Source organism: Candoia aspera, chromosome 6 (genome assembly GCF_035149785.1).
Source record: "Candoia aspera isolate rCanAsp1 chromosome 6, rCanAsp1.hap2, whole genome shotgun sequence".
NCBI classification, from domain to species: Eukaryota; Metazoa; Chordata; class Lepidosauria; order Squamata; family Boidae; genus Candoia; species Candoia aspera.
The window spans coordinates 53,101,108-53,115,277 of record NC_086158.1 but is presented as its reverse complement, the minus strand read 5'-3'; the positions used below and the strand labels follow the sequence as shown (position 1 = coordinate 53,115,277).

General features: G+C 36.4%; 1 protein-coding gene across 2 annotated transcripts in view; it reads left to right on the top strand.

Annotated features, from left to right (window-relative positions):
- XPNPEP1 (X-prolyl aminopeptidase 1) overlaps positions 1 to 13,583 on the top strand; it is a 34,385-nt gene extending 20,802 nt beyond the window's left edge. For both annotated transcript variants that reach the window (XM_063307141.1, XM_063307140.1), the window contains 6 exons: positions 2,514 to 2,574; positions 7,192 to 7,261; positions 8,127 to 8,300; positions 9,171 to 9,247; positions 10,036 to 10,134; positions 11,956 to 13,583. In XM_063307141.1, the coding sequence (XP_063163211.1) occupies positions 2,514 to 2,574; positions 7,192 to 7,261; positions 8,127 to 8,300; positions 9,171 to 9,247; positions 10,036 to 10,134; positions 11,956 to 12,084 (610 nt within the window). In that variant the 3' untranslated portion in view covers positions 12,085 to 13,583. The remainder of the gene's footprint in view (positions 1 to 2,513; positions 2,575 to 7,191; positions 7,262 to 8,126; positions 8,301 to 9,170; positions 9,248 to 10,035; positions 10,135 to 11,955) is intronic.
- Positions 13,584 to 14,170: the final 587 nt, after the last annotated feature.

The following is a 14,170-nucleotide window of genomic DNA, read 5'->3' as shown; positions in this document are numbered from 1 at the left end:
GTGGTCTGAAATAATTTAAGTCCCCAAATTTTCTGCCAAAGTGTGTATAAACCTATAGAACAGCCCCTCCTAACATGTCACTTTCCAGATATGCTGATAACAATTCTCAGAATCCTCATTGGGTCTGCTGACTGTCAATCTTAAGACTGCTGTTCAGGGCATGTAGAACATACCAGATTAGTAAAGGCTTCTGAGGAATTGTACAAATGAAAGATTTACTTTATTAACAAGGCGAGTCTTTTAAGTAAAGACTAAGGCAGGATTGTATTCTTTATAGGTATAATCCAGCAAGTAGACAAAATAATAGTATTAGGTGAACTTTGAATACTTTTTCCCATTGGATCCAGATTTCCATGTTTTTACATCCACTTCTTTTTATTGTTTGCCAAACATCCAATAAATTCTGGAGAACTTTAATATTTGCTTTCTATTTTGTAATTACTTTGTAATCTGGCTTTGGAGTCTTACTAAGTTGCTCATAATTACTGAATCAGACTGATAATTTGGATTAAATTTCCAAATTGAAATTGGTGGGATTCCTTCGAATTTTTCCAAATGAATTTGGGTAATTTGATTTTTGGAATTGAATCATATAGAATGAGTAAATCAAATCAAATCAAAAGTTTGGAACAGAAATAATTCCATATATCTAATGGCTATTATGCTTCCAAATCATTCTTTACTACTGTCATTTTAAGGAAGTTAAGATCTGTGGTTCTAGAGCCCTATGAAAGCACAGTACCCTCCTTCCTCCCACCCCCTTTCTTTCTTTTTTATTTTTTAAAGTATTTTAACAGGATTTGTTTCTCCAGTGTTAGTTGGTTCAACATAAGGAAATTTACATCTTCTACTTCCCTTTTTCTCTAGAAAAACTTTCTTGTACCAAATCTCGTAACATTTTTGAAATCATGCTTCAGTCTTACTTAAAGAGACATCCTTGCATGCAGTTGCAGAACTAGGAGGAGCTCCAGATCATTCAGTACAGCTTCTTGCATTGAAGCCAAGTCTTAAACATTCTGAACAGCCTCAGCCTGACAACAACAGCATGCAGACGGTTCTCCAGATTGGAATGTTCCATAGGCAGAGAGCAGGAGAGGTGCCAGTGCCAAAAAGGCCAGAGGGAAACACAATAGATTGGTTAGAATAGAATTTCTTTTCTTTTTTATTTTGTTCTACTGTGCTGGCACATTAGTGGGAAAGTGCTTTTGAGCATACCAATTTATAGGGGGAGGAAGCCAAATTTTTGGAAGTTGCAGTATTAATTTTTTTTTAATGTGTTTCAAATTAATTTGAAAAGTCTTTCAGTATCAGCTTGTGACTGAAATATTTGTGAGCTCCAAGCTCCATCACATCACCCCACTCCTCAGGGATACGTTCCATCACAGAAACATTGTATTTAAGGAGTTTGGAGATCACCTGCTAGTGTGTGTGTCAGCCTTCCCAGGTAGACCAGACAGGAAACATTACTAGATGAGTTAATTCTACTTTATTGTAAGGCTACATTAACAGAATCTTGCAAGTCTGGAAGTACAAATTTCCCACCGTCTCTTTTTACAGCCTGATAAGTTAGGGAGGTTCCTTTCTGAGTTTCTTTCTCTGCCTGTTATGCAGCTATGGGCTCCACCCCTCTGATCGTTCCCTAGGTGGCATCTCCCCACCCCCCAAGCTCATTCTCACGTACCATTGCAATGTTTGAAAAGTTGCTACTGCTGCAGTTATTTTCCCTATTCTGGTATTCCACCCTCTGTGTTATTTCATTTTTAGTTATACATTTTATGCTGTCTTGGAGGTTTGCTAGACAGATTACATAAGTTATAAATCAAAATAATTCAAAGATATCCCCTAGATTTGCATATTATGGTAAGTCATAATACGAATTGGTTGGTTTTGGTTTAGTATGTTGCAAAAATCCATTCATTGTTGTTTGTAAGCCCTGATATGTGGCTTAGCATGTTGCCTGAACAATGCTACATGGCTGGTAACAAAGCACAATTAAAACAAATGGTGGCTTTGTGCAAGGTAAGAACCTAGGCATATGAAAAACGAAAAATATATAAAGTTATTAATAGCAATTGTTTCAGTACAACTAATGCAAACCATCAGAATCAAGCATAAAACCAGCACAACAGTATCTATTGATTATTTCTTCATCCTGCCATTTGGTAGACCATTTCTGCATTTTAGATTCCAAAGGAAGCTGATGCATAAAGTTCCTTGATGAATAATCTTATTCAAATTCTGAAATGCTGAAGGAGAGCCATTGTTCTTTCAGTGTCTCTCTGAGATAATTTTATTGTGTAGTACTATTTCTCAGCAATGAAAAGGCCTCTTACAAGTGCTCAGGGCAAGCAGTGGATATTCTTGTGAAGTCTTATTTATTGTATAAAACTATTTGAAAACATCTATGAAATATATTCTTCTTTCATTATGTTATTGATTTTTTTAATATTAGCAGCATTTTTTTAAGAAGTTCTTTTTGCTAATTTCTTTTGCCTTTTTTTTTTTTTTGGAAGGGATGGAACTACAGATGTGACAAGGACTATGCATTTTGGCAACCCCTCAATGTATGAGAAGGTATACAAAAATATTTTTTTCTTAATTGCCTCTCTCCAAAAGTTTTTAAGCAGTAAACATTATGGGTTACATACTTTGCTGCATTGTGTTCATTTAATGCAGGGAACTATCTGAGAATCAGATAATCCTGATCATATGAATTGTCCCTTAAATGTTTCAGATAACATATCCAGCCTTAGGCATCCAAGGCCATTCACCCTCATGGACACCAGCCTCCACAAAGGAGGGGCAATTCTTTGAAAGAGTTCTGTAGGCGGAAACCATTAAACTGACAATCTTAGGGAAACAGCAAACAAGTAACTCAACAGAATTGATGACGGCATCTAGCAAACTCCCAAGTCTTCCTATAGCTGCAGTGCCATGTTTCCTCAAAGTGTACATTTTCCTAATTCATATGCACAAGTGCAGCCTGTTCCAGCATTTCTGTATTATTCCAACTCTGTCTGTGGGTAGATTCACAGATCCCTAATTACTGTGTTGCCTAGCTGGTGTGTTTGTTATCTTATCTTCCAGAGCACTACTGAACATAAGCTCTACATAGCTTGTTTTTATCCACAGGCTTTACACATTACCTTTTATTTTGATCTGCTTGACCTTAATGATAAAATCAATGCAATTGGTCCATTTTAAAAATATAAAGATTACATTTTCATAATGGATTTCTTCTGAAGTTAACTTTAAAGATTTAACAAATAATTGAAAAGAGAAAATGAAGAGAAAAATCTATTTTTTAAATAATATAACCTACAGTTTTGTGTTAGGGAAAAATAATGTTCCAAAAACAACATCAGCACATGTCAACTTGTTTTCAGTTTTTTCCCCTTTGCAGTAGTTATCAAACCAATTATTTTTGCAGCTACTTTGAAGAGATGCAGCAGGTTAGATTGGACTCAGTTTGTTTTTTCATTAGCAAACCTATCCTAATTTTTATTTTTAAGTTAATACATAAAATGCTATTGTTTTGGTGTAAGCAACATTATATAAAGCACAGAAAAAGGGTAAGTAGTAAGCAAAGGAAATTAAAGGCAGGTAACAAGAAGAAATACAGCTAAATCTAGTTTATAACCACACAGTTGATTATATCTCCATATCTTTCTAGCTATACAAATCATCCTTGTTTCCACCACATTCATATAGCACCTTCAATTCATTAAACTCATTTCTCTTTTTTGAGGAACTCATCAACTCTACCTAATCATGACTACCTTGGTTTTCCCCTTCCTCTCAATACATTCACTCTTTATGTATTTGCTTTGCAATTTGATCCTCATTCATTCTTTCTATATCCTCAAACCACTTCAAGGTAGTTCTTTTGCATTAGTTACCCACTTTTATATTCAATCATTTATTGCCTATTTATTCTTTACCCTTTATCTTCTTTTACCACACAACTTCTTAAGTACTCCATTCCCACTGCATTCAGCTTTGTTTTTCCTGACATAACTAGCTCTCACTTCCCTATACAGTAAAAGTGGGCAGAAACACACTCTTATACACACCGACATTCACTACTTTTGACAAACACTCATTCCTTAATGCGAACTATATATTAACCACTATCTTTCTATCAGAATTCATCCATCCATTTTCCTGTCTTTGGCAAACATTTTACCAGGATACAAAAATGCATCTACTTGCTTAATTTTTCATCACTTACGTCTGTGTCTTACAATTGTTCATTCCATTTCTTGTGTCAAACATAACTCTCTTGGTCTTTAATATGTTAATTTTTTATTTCCTATTTCTTGTTGCATCATACAATCTATCTAATATTCTTTATAAACCATTCATGTCCTAAGCCATCAGCATTCCATCATCTGTATATATTCATTGACAAAGTGATCAAACATTTTGAACATAACCTTAATTATTCCTTATCCATTTATCCATAAATACATTAAACCTTCAAGAGGACATCACACATCCTTGGCTTGGTCCCTACTTAATATTGAACTATTTACTAAGCATTCCATTTATTCTCATGCATGGTTTACTTCTGTCAGATTCTGTTCTTATTGCATTCTGCAATGAACCATCAATATATTCAGGAAACTTTCTGTAATTCTGGATCATTCAAGCCTATTCACTTAATCGTACACTTCTCTAAATCAATAAATGTGTAATAAACTACATGTCTCACATTTATACATTTCTCTGTGACCTGCTGAAAAGCCAAAATTTGGTCTGTACATCCCCTGCTTCATATCAAGCTGTAGTATACTTCCCAAATTTGGGCCATTGTTATTCCTCATATCCTTTCTCTCAGAATTTTACCAAATACCTTCCCAGGCGTGCTTAACAAACTAATACCTCAGTCATTTTTGCAATTTTGCATTTTTGCATTCACTATTGTAACTTTTCCCTTTGTGTAAACAACAATGTCATTTTTCCAGTTGTCAGGCATAGATGTATCTTCAGCTATGTATTAAACAGATCACATAGCCAATGCACAAGCAAACCATATGTATATTTTAATATTCCTTTGATTACAGTGTCTATACTTGCATCCTTAGCATTCTTCTACATTTTCACAGCATTTACAACTTCCTTTTCAATTTTTTTCTTGGATACGAGCATTTATAGCATTTGTTCCAATTCTGTGCCTTGACTTGTCAATATCTTTGCTATATAAATCTCTAAAACATTCTTTCCAACATTTTCTCATTTAAGTTTTTTCTCTCTATACAGTATATTACACTGTTTTTTCTCTATACACATTTTTTCCTTTTACATGCATATTTTTCTGTCACAGCTTCTTTCACTTCCTAATTATAGCAAATACTATTTTTCATACCAACCGTTCGAGTAACCTTTGTCATGAGTAAGGATGGCGAGCAGGGGGCTCCCACCCAGATTGTCAAGCGCATGCGTAGCACTGAGGAACTGTTCAGCCATTCAAAGAGACACAGATCGGGACCGCCTTAACCTTTGGGGTTTATATGGCTGGGTTTTCCCACGCCTTCTCAGTTTGTTAGGATTCTTGTTAAGTACTACTAATAAATATTAGAGACCAAGTCCTCGTCTCAGTGTGTTTCCTGGTAATCAGGACAACCTTACCCCTTTGTAACATTGCATTGTTGTGAGCCGCCCAGAGTTTGGTACAAGATGGGCAGCTATATAAATGTGTTAAATAAATAAATAAATAAAATAATTGCTTTTACTCTGTTCCAAGCAGCTTCCTGCAGTCATTCTCCATCCATCCATCCATCCATCCATCCAATTTCAAGGCTGCCCAACTGCCTGATGACTCTGGATAGCTTACAGATAAAAGACAATACATATAAAAATAGATAATGGCAAACCATCATGTAAAGTACTTTTACTCTCAGCTTTGTTTTGTTTTGTTTGTTTTGTTGCTTTTCTGTTCCAATCTCGACACTACTAAATAATGTCCCATGTTCAGGACCTCCCATCACCATTACATGCTTCTATAATTCTGTCAGTCTTTCACTGTAAACTATCACATTAGTCATACTTTTTTATTAATTCCTTTTTCATATGTACACTGGGAGAGGCTTAAATTACTTAGACCTTTTTCTAAGCAAGTAATCACCACTGTCATTCACTATTTAGTTTCTGAATGGCCCAGTCACATTTTCTGTATTCTTACATTTAGTTCTCAACTGTCCATCCATGTCATCTTAACAGACTTTTTTCTCCTGAAAACATTTATTCAGAATGCCGCACAAATTTCCCCAAACATATTCAGATTTTTTGACATACATTGTAACTTTCATTCATAATTAAACCTTCATCTTTATTTACATGCAGGTATTCATCAGTGCCATAAGATCAAGCCACCTTCATTTAGATCTGTGATATCCTTCTCTTTTTTCTTAGTTTCACAGGCTCAGAACCTACCTAATCTTCTTTGATTTCATTTGTTAATTCATGTTCCTTAGTGCTTACTCCTATTACATTCCAGGTTGCAATCTCCATACACCATAGACCATCAAGAGAAGGCCCATGAATAGAGACCACTCCACACCCATCTTGGCACCAATCCATAGCGATTTTTATATAAAATTATAGAAAGAGCAGATTAAGTTACCAGCATTAGTTGTACCCATGCAGCATTCTCTGGTAAGGATAGGGACATAGTGCCAATCAGTTCGGCATATTTTGACCAGTCTACCAGAACACACCCATAGCCCTGTTGTACTCCCATGGTGCTCATACTACTCTGTGTAAGCTAGGATCTCTAACTTAGAAACTACTTTGCAAACCAATGTACCATTTCCCATATCTCTCAAATTAAGAAGTATGTGCAGTGTACTGACATACAGTAGCTTAATAATTTTCTTCTGGTCAGTGACAGAAATGCTGAATACCAATGTATAGCAGAACCAAGAACATTTATGGCAAGTCCATGTAAAGGCTGAATGTATGAAAACTTGATCTTTTACCCTACAGCCCCCATCCCTCAGTCTTAGAGAGATTTGTGGATTATACTGCTCTTCATTATCCATCAAAATTAACTGCAACATCAACTCAACCTCAAATATATTGACAGATGTCAGCCCAGAAATGTATAAAGACTTATTCTGGGCCACCAATGACCTGTAGACTAGACATTTGTTTTTATTTGTTTTATTTACTATGTCCCTTTCTTTGCAGGAGTGTTTTACCTATGTTCTGAAGGGCCACATAGCTGTCAGTGCAGCCATATTTCCTAATGGAACCAAAGGTTGGTTGTTTTACCTTTTCAGCATCTTCTGTTGAAATGATCATCACCAGCTGTGGTGATGTCTTCATTTTTATTATTCAGTTGGAATTGGAAGGAGGCATTTAGGTCATTAACTCCAAGTGATTAGAATGATAGACTGCATCAGTAGAGAGCTCAGTTCAAATCCTCATTCACCTCTGAGTGGCTCAGCTTTAAGTGACTCACTTGGTGACTTTGGGCCACCTGTTGTGTCTCCTGGTGCATTCACTCATTGTGTTAAGCCATTAACAATATTTTTCCCTGAGCCACAATTGATTGAGTTCGCATACTGTTTTAAAGTATAAACTAGGGTTTACAAACAATAACACTTCACCAGATTTTTGTAGAAGCTTTTAGCTGGCATGTGTGTTGTACTTTCAATATGTTACAGTAGAAACTATAACCAAGTAAACTCTTGTCTTCATTATTTTGTACCAATGTGCAATTCTTATTGTAGATTTGGAACTTTCCAGAGGTCCACAACATTTAGTTGACCTCTGAGCATGACCTCTTCTGGATCATGCTATTCTGGCAATTTTTCAGAAGTTAATTCTTTGAACTCGAAAGAATTTGTGATGCTAGACATGGCCTGGCCATCTTTCATCTCTGATACCCAATCCAGAACACCACAAATTATTTTCTGTTCAGAGAATTAATTTAGGGAAAATCACTAGATGTAATGGCTAGATCAGCATGTTCCAAAGAAGAAACAGAACACTTTGTTCCCCAAACTATTTCCTATTACTTGGCTTTCTTGATTATAGAGTAGTAAAAAAATAGCTGTAACAAGGACAGTTTGGGAGTTGTTAAATATTTGTATCTTGGTAACTTCTACTTTGGTATGTAGGTCATCTCCTGGACTCCTTTGCTCGCTCTGCATTGTGGGATCAAGGCTTAGATTACTTGCATGGCACAGGTCATGGAGTTGGTGCCTTCCTCAATGTCCATGAAGGTCCATGTGGCATTAGTTACAAAACATTTGCAGATGAACCTCTGGAAGCTGGAATGATTGTTTCTGATGGTAAGTTGTCCCTGTTGATTTTTATATGAAGATATGTATAGCCCATATTGGGCAACTGTGTTTTGCTTTTTTTTCCCCTTCTGGACTATTTATTGGTATAACAATGTTTAAGCCTTATATACTTTTGGTTCCATGTATTTTACAGGGAAGAACAAGAATATGGTGGTATTTCCTCAGAAAATACACATGAATATATAATTATCATTCTACTTTGTATTTATGAAGTAACTTCAAGCATTCAGACTTTTTTACACATACTACACTGTATCTCAATAATCCTTAAAATAGTTCTGTAAGGTCAACTACTCTGTTTCTGACAAGGGACATCTGCAAGATGGTTTCCTAGATTAGGTAACAGACTTTTAGCCACTGGGATGGTTCATCCATCCATTTTGTGTGCACTGAGGCCTGAGCTGATACTGGATTTACTAAACATGGTACACTTTCTTTTTATTTAGTTATTTATTTACCAATCAATCAATCATATTTCTACACCGCCCATCTCGTATAGCAATGACTCTGGGCAGTTTATCAGCTATGTGAAATTTGAGGAGTGGATGGCCAATAAATACTGCTACTGAAATGTCTTGCTGAACATGATCCCTGTCCTTTTTATACTGTTGTGACTTTTATAGCAGAGGGTTTTGAATTTATACTTCAGCAAAATGGATTCTTAAATTTGATTAGGCTGCAGTAGAAGCCTAATCCAGCATTTGTGCTTGAAGAGGAGATGGACATTTTCCGTATCTCTGTGAATCCCTGCTTGACCATTAATACTCAGGTTTTTCAAGGAATATTTCTTAGAAAGCTTGATTTTTATGTGAGTTTTATTTTAAATGTTCTTTTTTCCCCATAACTATGTCTCCTTAGAACCTGGTTATTATGAAGATGGGTCTTTTGGAATCCGAATTGAAAATGTAGTCATTGTTGTTCCTGCTAAAACAAAGGTAATTAATCTAACATTTTATTAATCCATAGCATGACTTTTCTGTGTAGTGCCTCTCAGATGGTGTATTTAGAAGCTTAATCCAAAATAAACAGGCCCTTTACTCTTACAGTATATAGTTCCCAGCATATGGCTCAGAAGACAACATGATTTTGGAAAGTATCCTAATCCCTCTGGGATGAGCAGTGTGAGGGCTTTGGGCACCAATGTGGCTTTGAACATTTCTTTCGATGCCTACCAAGTTTCTGGCCCAGATGGCTGTTAATTTTCTTTGATTCTTTTTTATTAAAGAAAAATTAATGGAAAATTGGCATGCTGCAAAGTCTCCTTATTTCCAAGAATCCCTGGGCCCATACCAACTATATTGGTTTGCTTAGGAAATAAGGTGGTGGCTATCTGTAGTCCCATGCTTCAAGAAAATACAAAGTAAGCTGTGTTGGGACTGGAGCAGATCATACTGAAGAATATCATCAGTGTATGTGTTTTGAAACTGAAATGACAATCATTGTATGAGAGCACCCAAGACATGCCTTCAGTCTGCTCATCACTTCACAGAGTTTGACTATTCAGCTTAACTGATTGCTGACAAAACCCAGAAATTTTATATTTGATCAGAACAGAAGTGTTCATTTCCCTATGCCCTTCGTTTGTATTTAAACACACTGTATTTCTTTAGAACAGAGCAAGACAGTCTGGCAGTTTCCCACATACTTATCTCTGTTCCTCTTTATGTGACATTTGCAGGGAAAAAAACCCTCCGATGACTATGTTATTTTTTCTCTTTCACAGCATAACTTCAGCAACAGAGGGAGTTTGACTTTTGAACCATTGACCCTGGTCCCGATCCAAACTAAAATGATACACGTTCACTTACTGACCCAAAAAGAGGTAAGAGAGATAATAAATTGCGCTGTGTTTTATTTGGAAGCTTTTATGCTGACGTTTGAAATCAGATCAAAATGACAGTACTCATCTCTTATTTACAGCCAGTCATATCTCAGTCATTTCTGTTATAAAACTTGGCTGGAAGATAGAATAAATAACACTGGGGGTTGGTATTTGGAGAAAGAGTTCAGGGTGGTTGGGTAGGAGAACCTCCTGATTTACAAAGATTTCAGGAAAAGGAAGACAGCCCTGACTTTAAGATGACCAACCCAAAGAAAGACTAGAGAAAAAACTCTCCATTAACCTATTCTCAGTAAATTTAAAGTGGTTTTAAATGTATGTGTATGTGTGTGTATGTATCCCCTGCTTTTCTACTCTGGCAAGCACTCAAAACAAAAACAGGATATAAAAATGTAAAACCACAGATTAAAATTATGCAAGTTATATGAGATTTTTTAGCCATTGAGGTTACCAAACATAATCTAGCTATCATACAACAAATACACTTGCTGAAGGGACTAGACAACTGCAGAGACTCTGTAAATGCCTATTGAGGGCCAGGAAAAATTTGGAGATGTTAGTAGGGAACTGCAAAGTTAGCTTTGGGGAGGGGCATATGCTTCTTTACCTGTACCACCATTCTCCTTTGCAATGTGAATAGATTCACATATGAATAACAATCACAGAAAGTATGCCAATAGCATTGAAACTTTAGCAGGGTGAAGGCTATTAATTGTAACTTGGGTCAGCAATATTATTATGTGCTCCATTCATATCTTACTATAATGAGCTGAATTTCCTAAGCATGTAACCAGAACATACATTAGAGAGTTAGAAGCTTCTTGCAGAAGTATAAAAGCCTTTAACGATGAAAAATATCCTGATCCCTCCCCTAAAAGCCTACTATAAGTACTGAGCATTGGGCATTCAGTGGGCAAAACAACACTAGCAAATTGTGCAGATGCTACTAATGGATAAGAGCAGAATTTTTGAAAATAAGGCTACGTAATTGGAATCCTGAACAAACCCTACTTATTCACAGCAAACACTGGTCAGTTTAAGACTCAAAACCAAAAAAATTAATATCAGACTCACAGCAGCAAGAGGTCAATCTTGCTATATATTCTATATAAATCATGCATCCAATTTATAGGATCAAATCAAATCAAATCTATTACAGTCATAGACCAGCATAAATGGGATTAACAAATACATACACACATACAGTATGTGGATGGATGACAAATTAAAATAGTGTGTCACGGAATAAATGGAGCACAATATATCTGACAGATTTCTTAACATTGTATCCTGCCACATAACTGTCTGTGTAGTGGCGCCTGTCCTCTGGAACAACATCCCCCATGAGATCCGGGTGGCCCCACTCTGCTGTTGTTTAGAAGAGCTGTGAAGACCTGGCTCTTCACCCAGACCCCTCACTTCATTGTGCTTGCCATCTTTTATCTTTCTTTTATGCTTTATTGATTTTATTGATTTTATTTTATTTTTTTGGTTTATTTGATTGTTGTGAACCTCCCAGAATCATTGAGAGTTGGGCCGCATACTAGTTTAATAGTTGATGATAATGGTGATGATGATGATTTCTCATCAAACTCCAAACTCAGGTTTTGTATAGCATTTGGAATGAATGCTATACAAAATAATTTTCTCCTGAAGTTGCACTTTGCCTGTTTGAGGTTTTTAGAAAGTCAGTACAAATGTTGCATACACCCATTTTCCTCCAAGGGGGCTAGAGAGCAAGATGCATTTTGCTTTTTTTTTTTCCCCCTGGCAGACAGTTTCTTTCTTTTTCCCTCCTTTTAGTGTGACTGGCTGAATGACTACCACAGAAAATGCAGAGAGGTGATCGGGGCAGAACTTGAACGACAAGGAAGACATGAAGCTCTCCAGTGGCTCATTAGAGAAACAGAGCCAATCTCTCAAATACACTAACAGTGTTTCTCTTTTTGGATGCAATTCTTTTTTAAAATTACATGTGCAGGACTGGTTTGGCTTTACAATAATGATTTGGGGAAGGCATGAATTTTTTAAAGATAATAATCAAGAGAAATAGAAGAGGAAGAATGGGCAAGGTAGAAGGTGAGAGGATTTATTCCCCTGTGATATTCTCTCTTTTTTCCCTTTTGATAATGAACAAAATTAAATTCAGAGCTGTGAAATCTGTGTCTTAAAGAGTGAGAAGATGGGTTAGTGGGACTGATCTCTGGATCTGATTGATCAATTTGCTTGCATAAACAGCCCAGTCCAAAGTAAGAAATGTGAGTTACCATAATGTGACTTGACTCTTGGTGGCAATTTTGTCAAATGTTAAGGAAGAATGGTACTGCATCAAAGGTACACATGTCTGTTAAAATTGTTGTCTGTATAGATCTAGGTTTCCCAAAAAATAGCATTCATCATAACCATCCCTGAAAGATTTTAGTATCTGGCTTAGCTGCATCTCACGCTTTAGAAAGGCAGCTAATTACATGCATGTTTACCATTCAGTAAAGGTAATGCCAAGCAATACCTTGCATCTGGAGCATTCATCACAGATCATACACCATCTAGTGCATGCTGGCTGCAACCCTATGGCTGTCTCCTCTGAACTAAGCCCCTTGCATTCAGTGGCTTTTATTCAAAGACACTTAGGACTGCAGCCTTAGCAGAATATGTCCTGATAGCCTCATGCCATCTCAACGAAGTTTGAGCAATTTATTTTCAATAGATCCAAATAATAAATGGAGCAATCTGCAATTGAGTAATGTCAGGGAAAACAGGGGATGGCACGGTGGGTGTCTTTTTTGTACATTACAAATTCTGAAACTGTTTTGGACACAGGTAATAATACCCACCTTGTTGAAGCATGCAACATAACACAACAGAATTCTCTCATGACTTTGTATTTCTCTAGGTTCTAAATGTGTGTAATAAGTAAACAGTATCAGCAAATGCAAGGGTCTTTTGAATGTTTGAATGAATCCTGTATGGGATTCTTTTTCTTTTTAGTCTGCAAGAGCTCCAAGATCTACAAATGTTGACTCCTTACTATTAAGTTTAGTCCAACATTTTTTGTGATAACTTGGGGTCAATAGAATGTCAAATCCCTATAATTAAAGTAGATTATACTAGGTATTTCAAAGCATGAGAAAGGAGCTGGCAGCAAAGCTTTGATTCTCAGTACATGCTATTTTTGTGCCATTCTATATGCAACTCTCTGCACTAAGAGCATCCTGAGTATGCAGAAGCAGACCCACAGAGAGAGCTCAGATTGTCTGTCCCCTTTGGCTATACTGGAAATGATGAGAGTTGTAGTTTACCACATTTTATGTGTCCCAGATTGGGGAAGGGTCCCTAGTTCAATTTGTGTGTGTTGCAAAGCACACTTTTCCATGGAGGACTATGATAATGTTCAGATGTATCAATTAATTAAAAATACAAAATCTTAATAATTCAAGCTTGTTAAAGTGATGACTTACAGAATACCAGCATTTGGTATTTGAAATTTAAGAGACATTTACTGAAATAGTTCTTCATGAGGAATATGAAAATGCTTCAACTGCCACACTATATACAGAGCAATGCAGCTTGGAGAGGGAGAATGTAGTAGTAGTTGACTTAAAACCAAGTATGACAGCAGTAGTGTGATAGGGCTACCAAAACAAGACAAAATACAATTGTAGTTTTAGGTTGCATCAACAATAGTACACTTTCCAAATCATGGAAAGTAGTTGCTCCACTTCAATCTGCACTGTCATACCCCACCTCAAAATATTTTGGCCAGTTCTAGGCACCACACTTGAGGATGATTCAGACAAACTGGGGCAGGTTCAGAGAATCTATCAAATCCTATCAAAAGAAATGCTTAGCTTGGAGTAGGACACCATAATATTCTTCAAATACTTGAAAAAAATGTCAAACAGCAGGAGATCAAGACATGTTCTCTATCCTTCGAGGGTGTAGAACATGAATAATAAGATGTAGGTTACCAGAGCCAATTTCAACTGATAGGAAAAACTTCCTAACAATAGTGGTACCA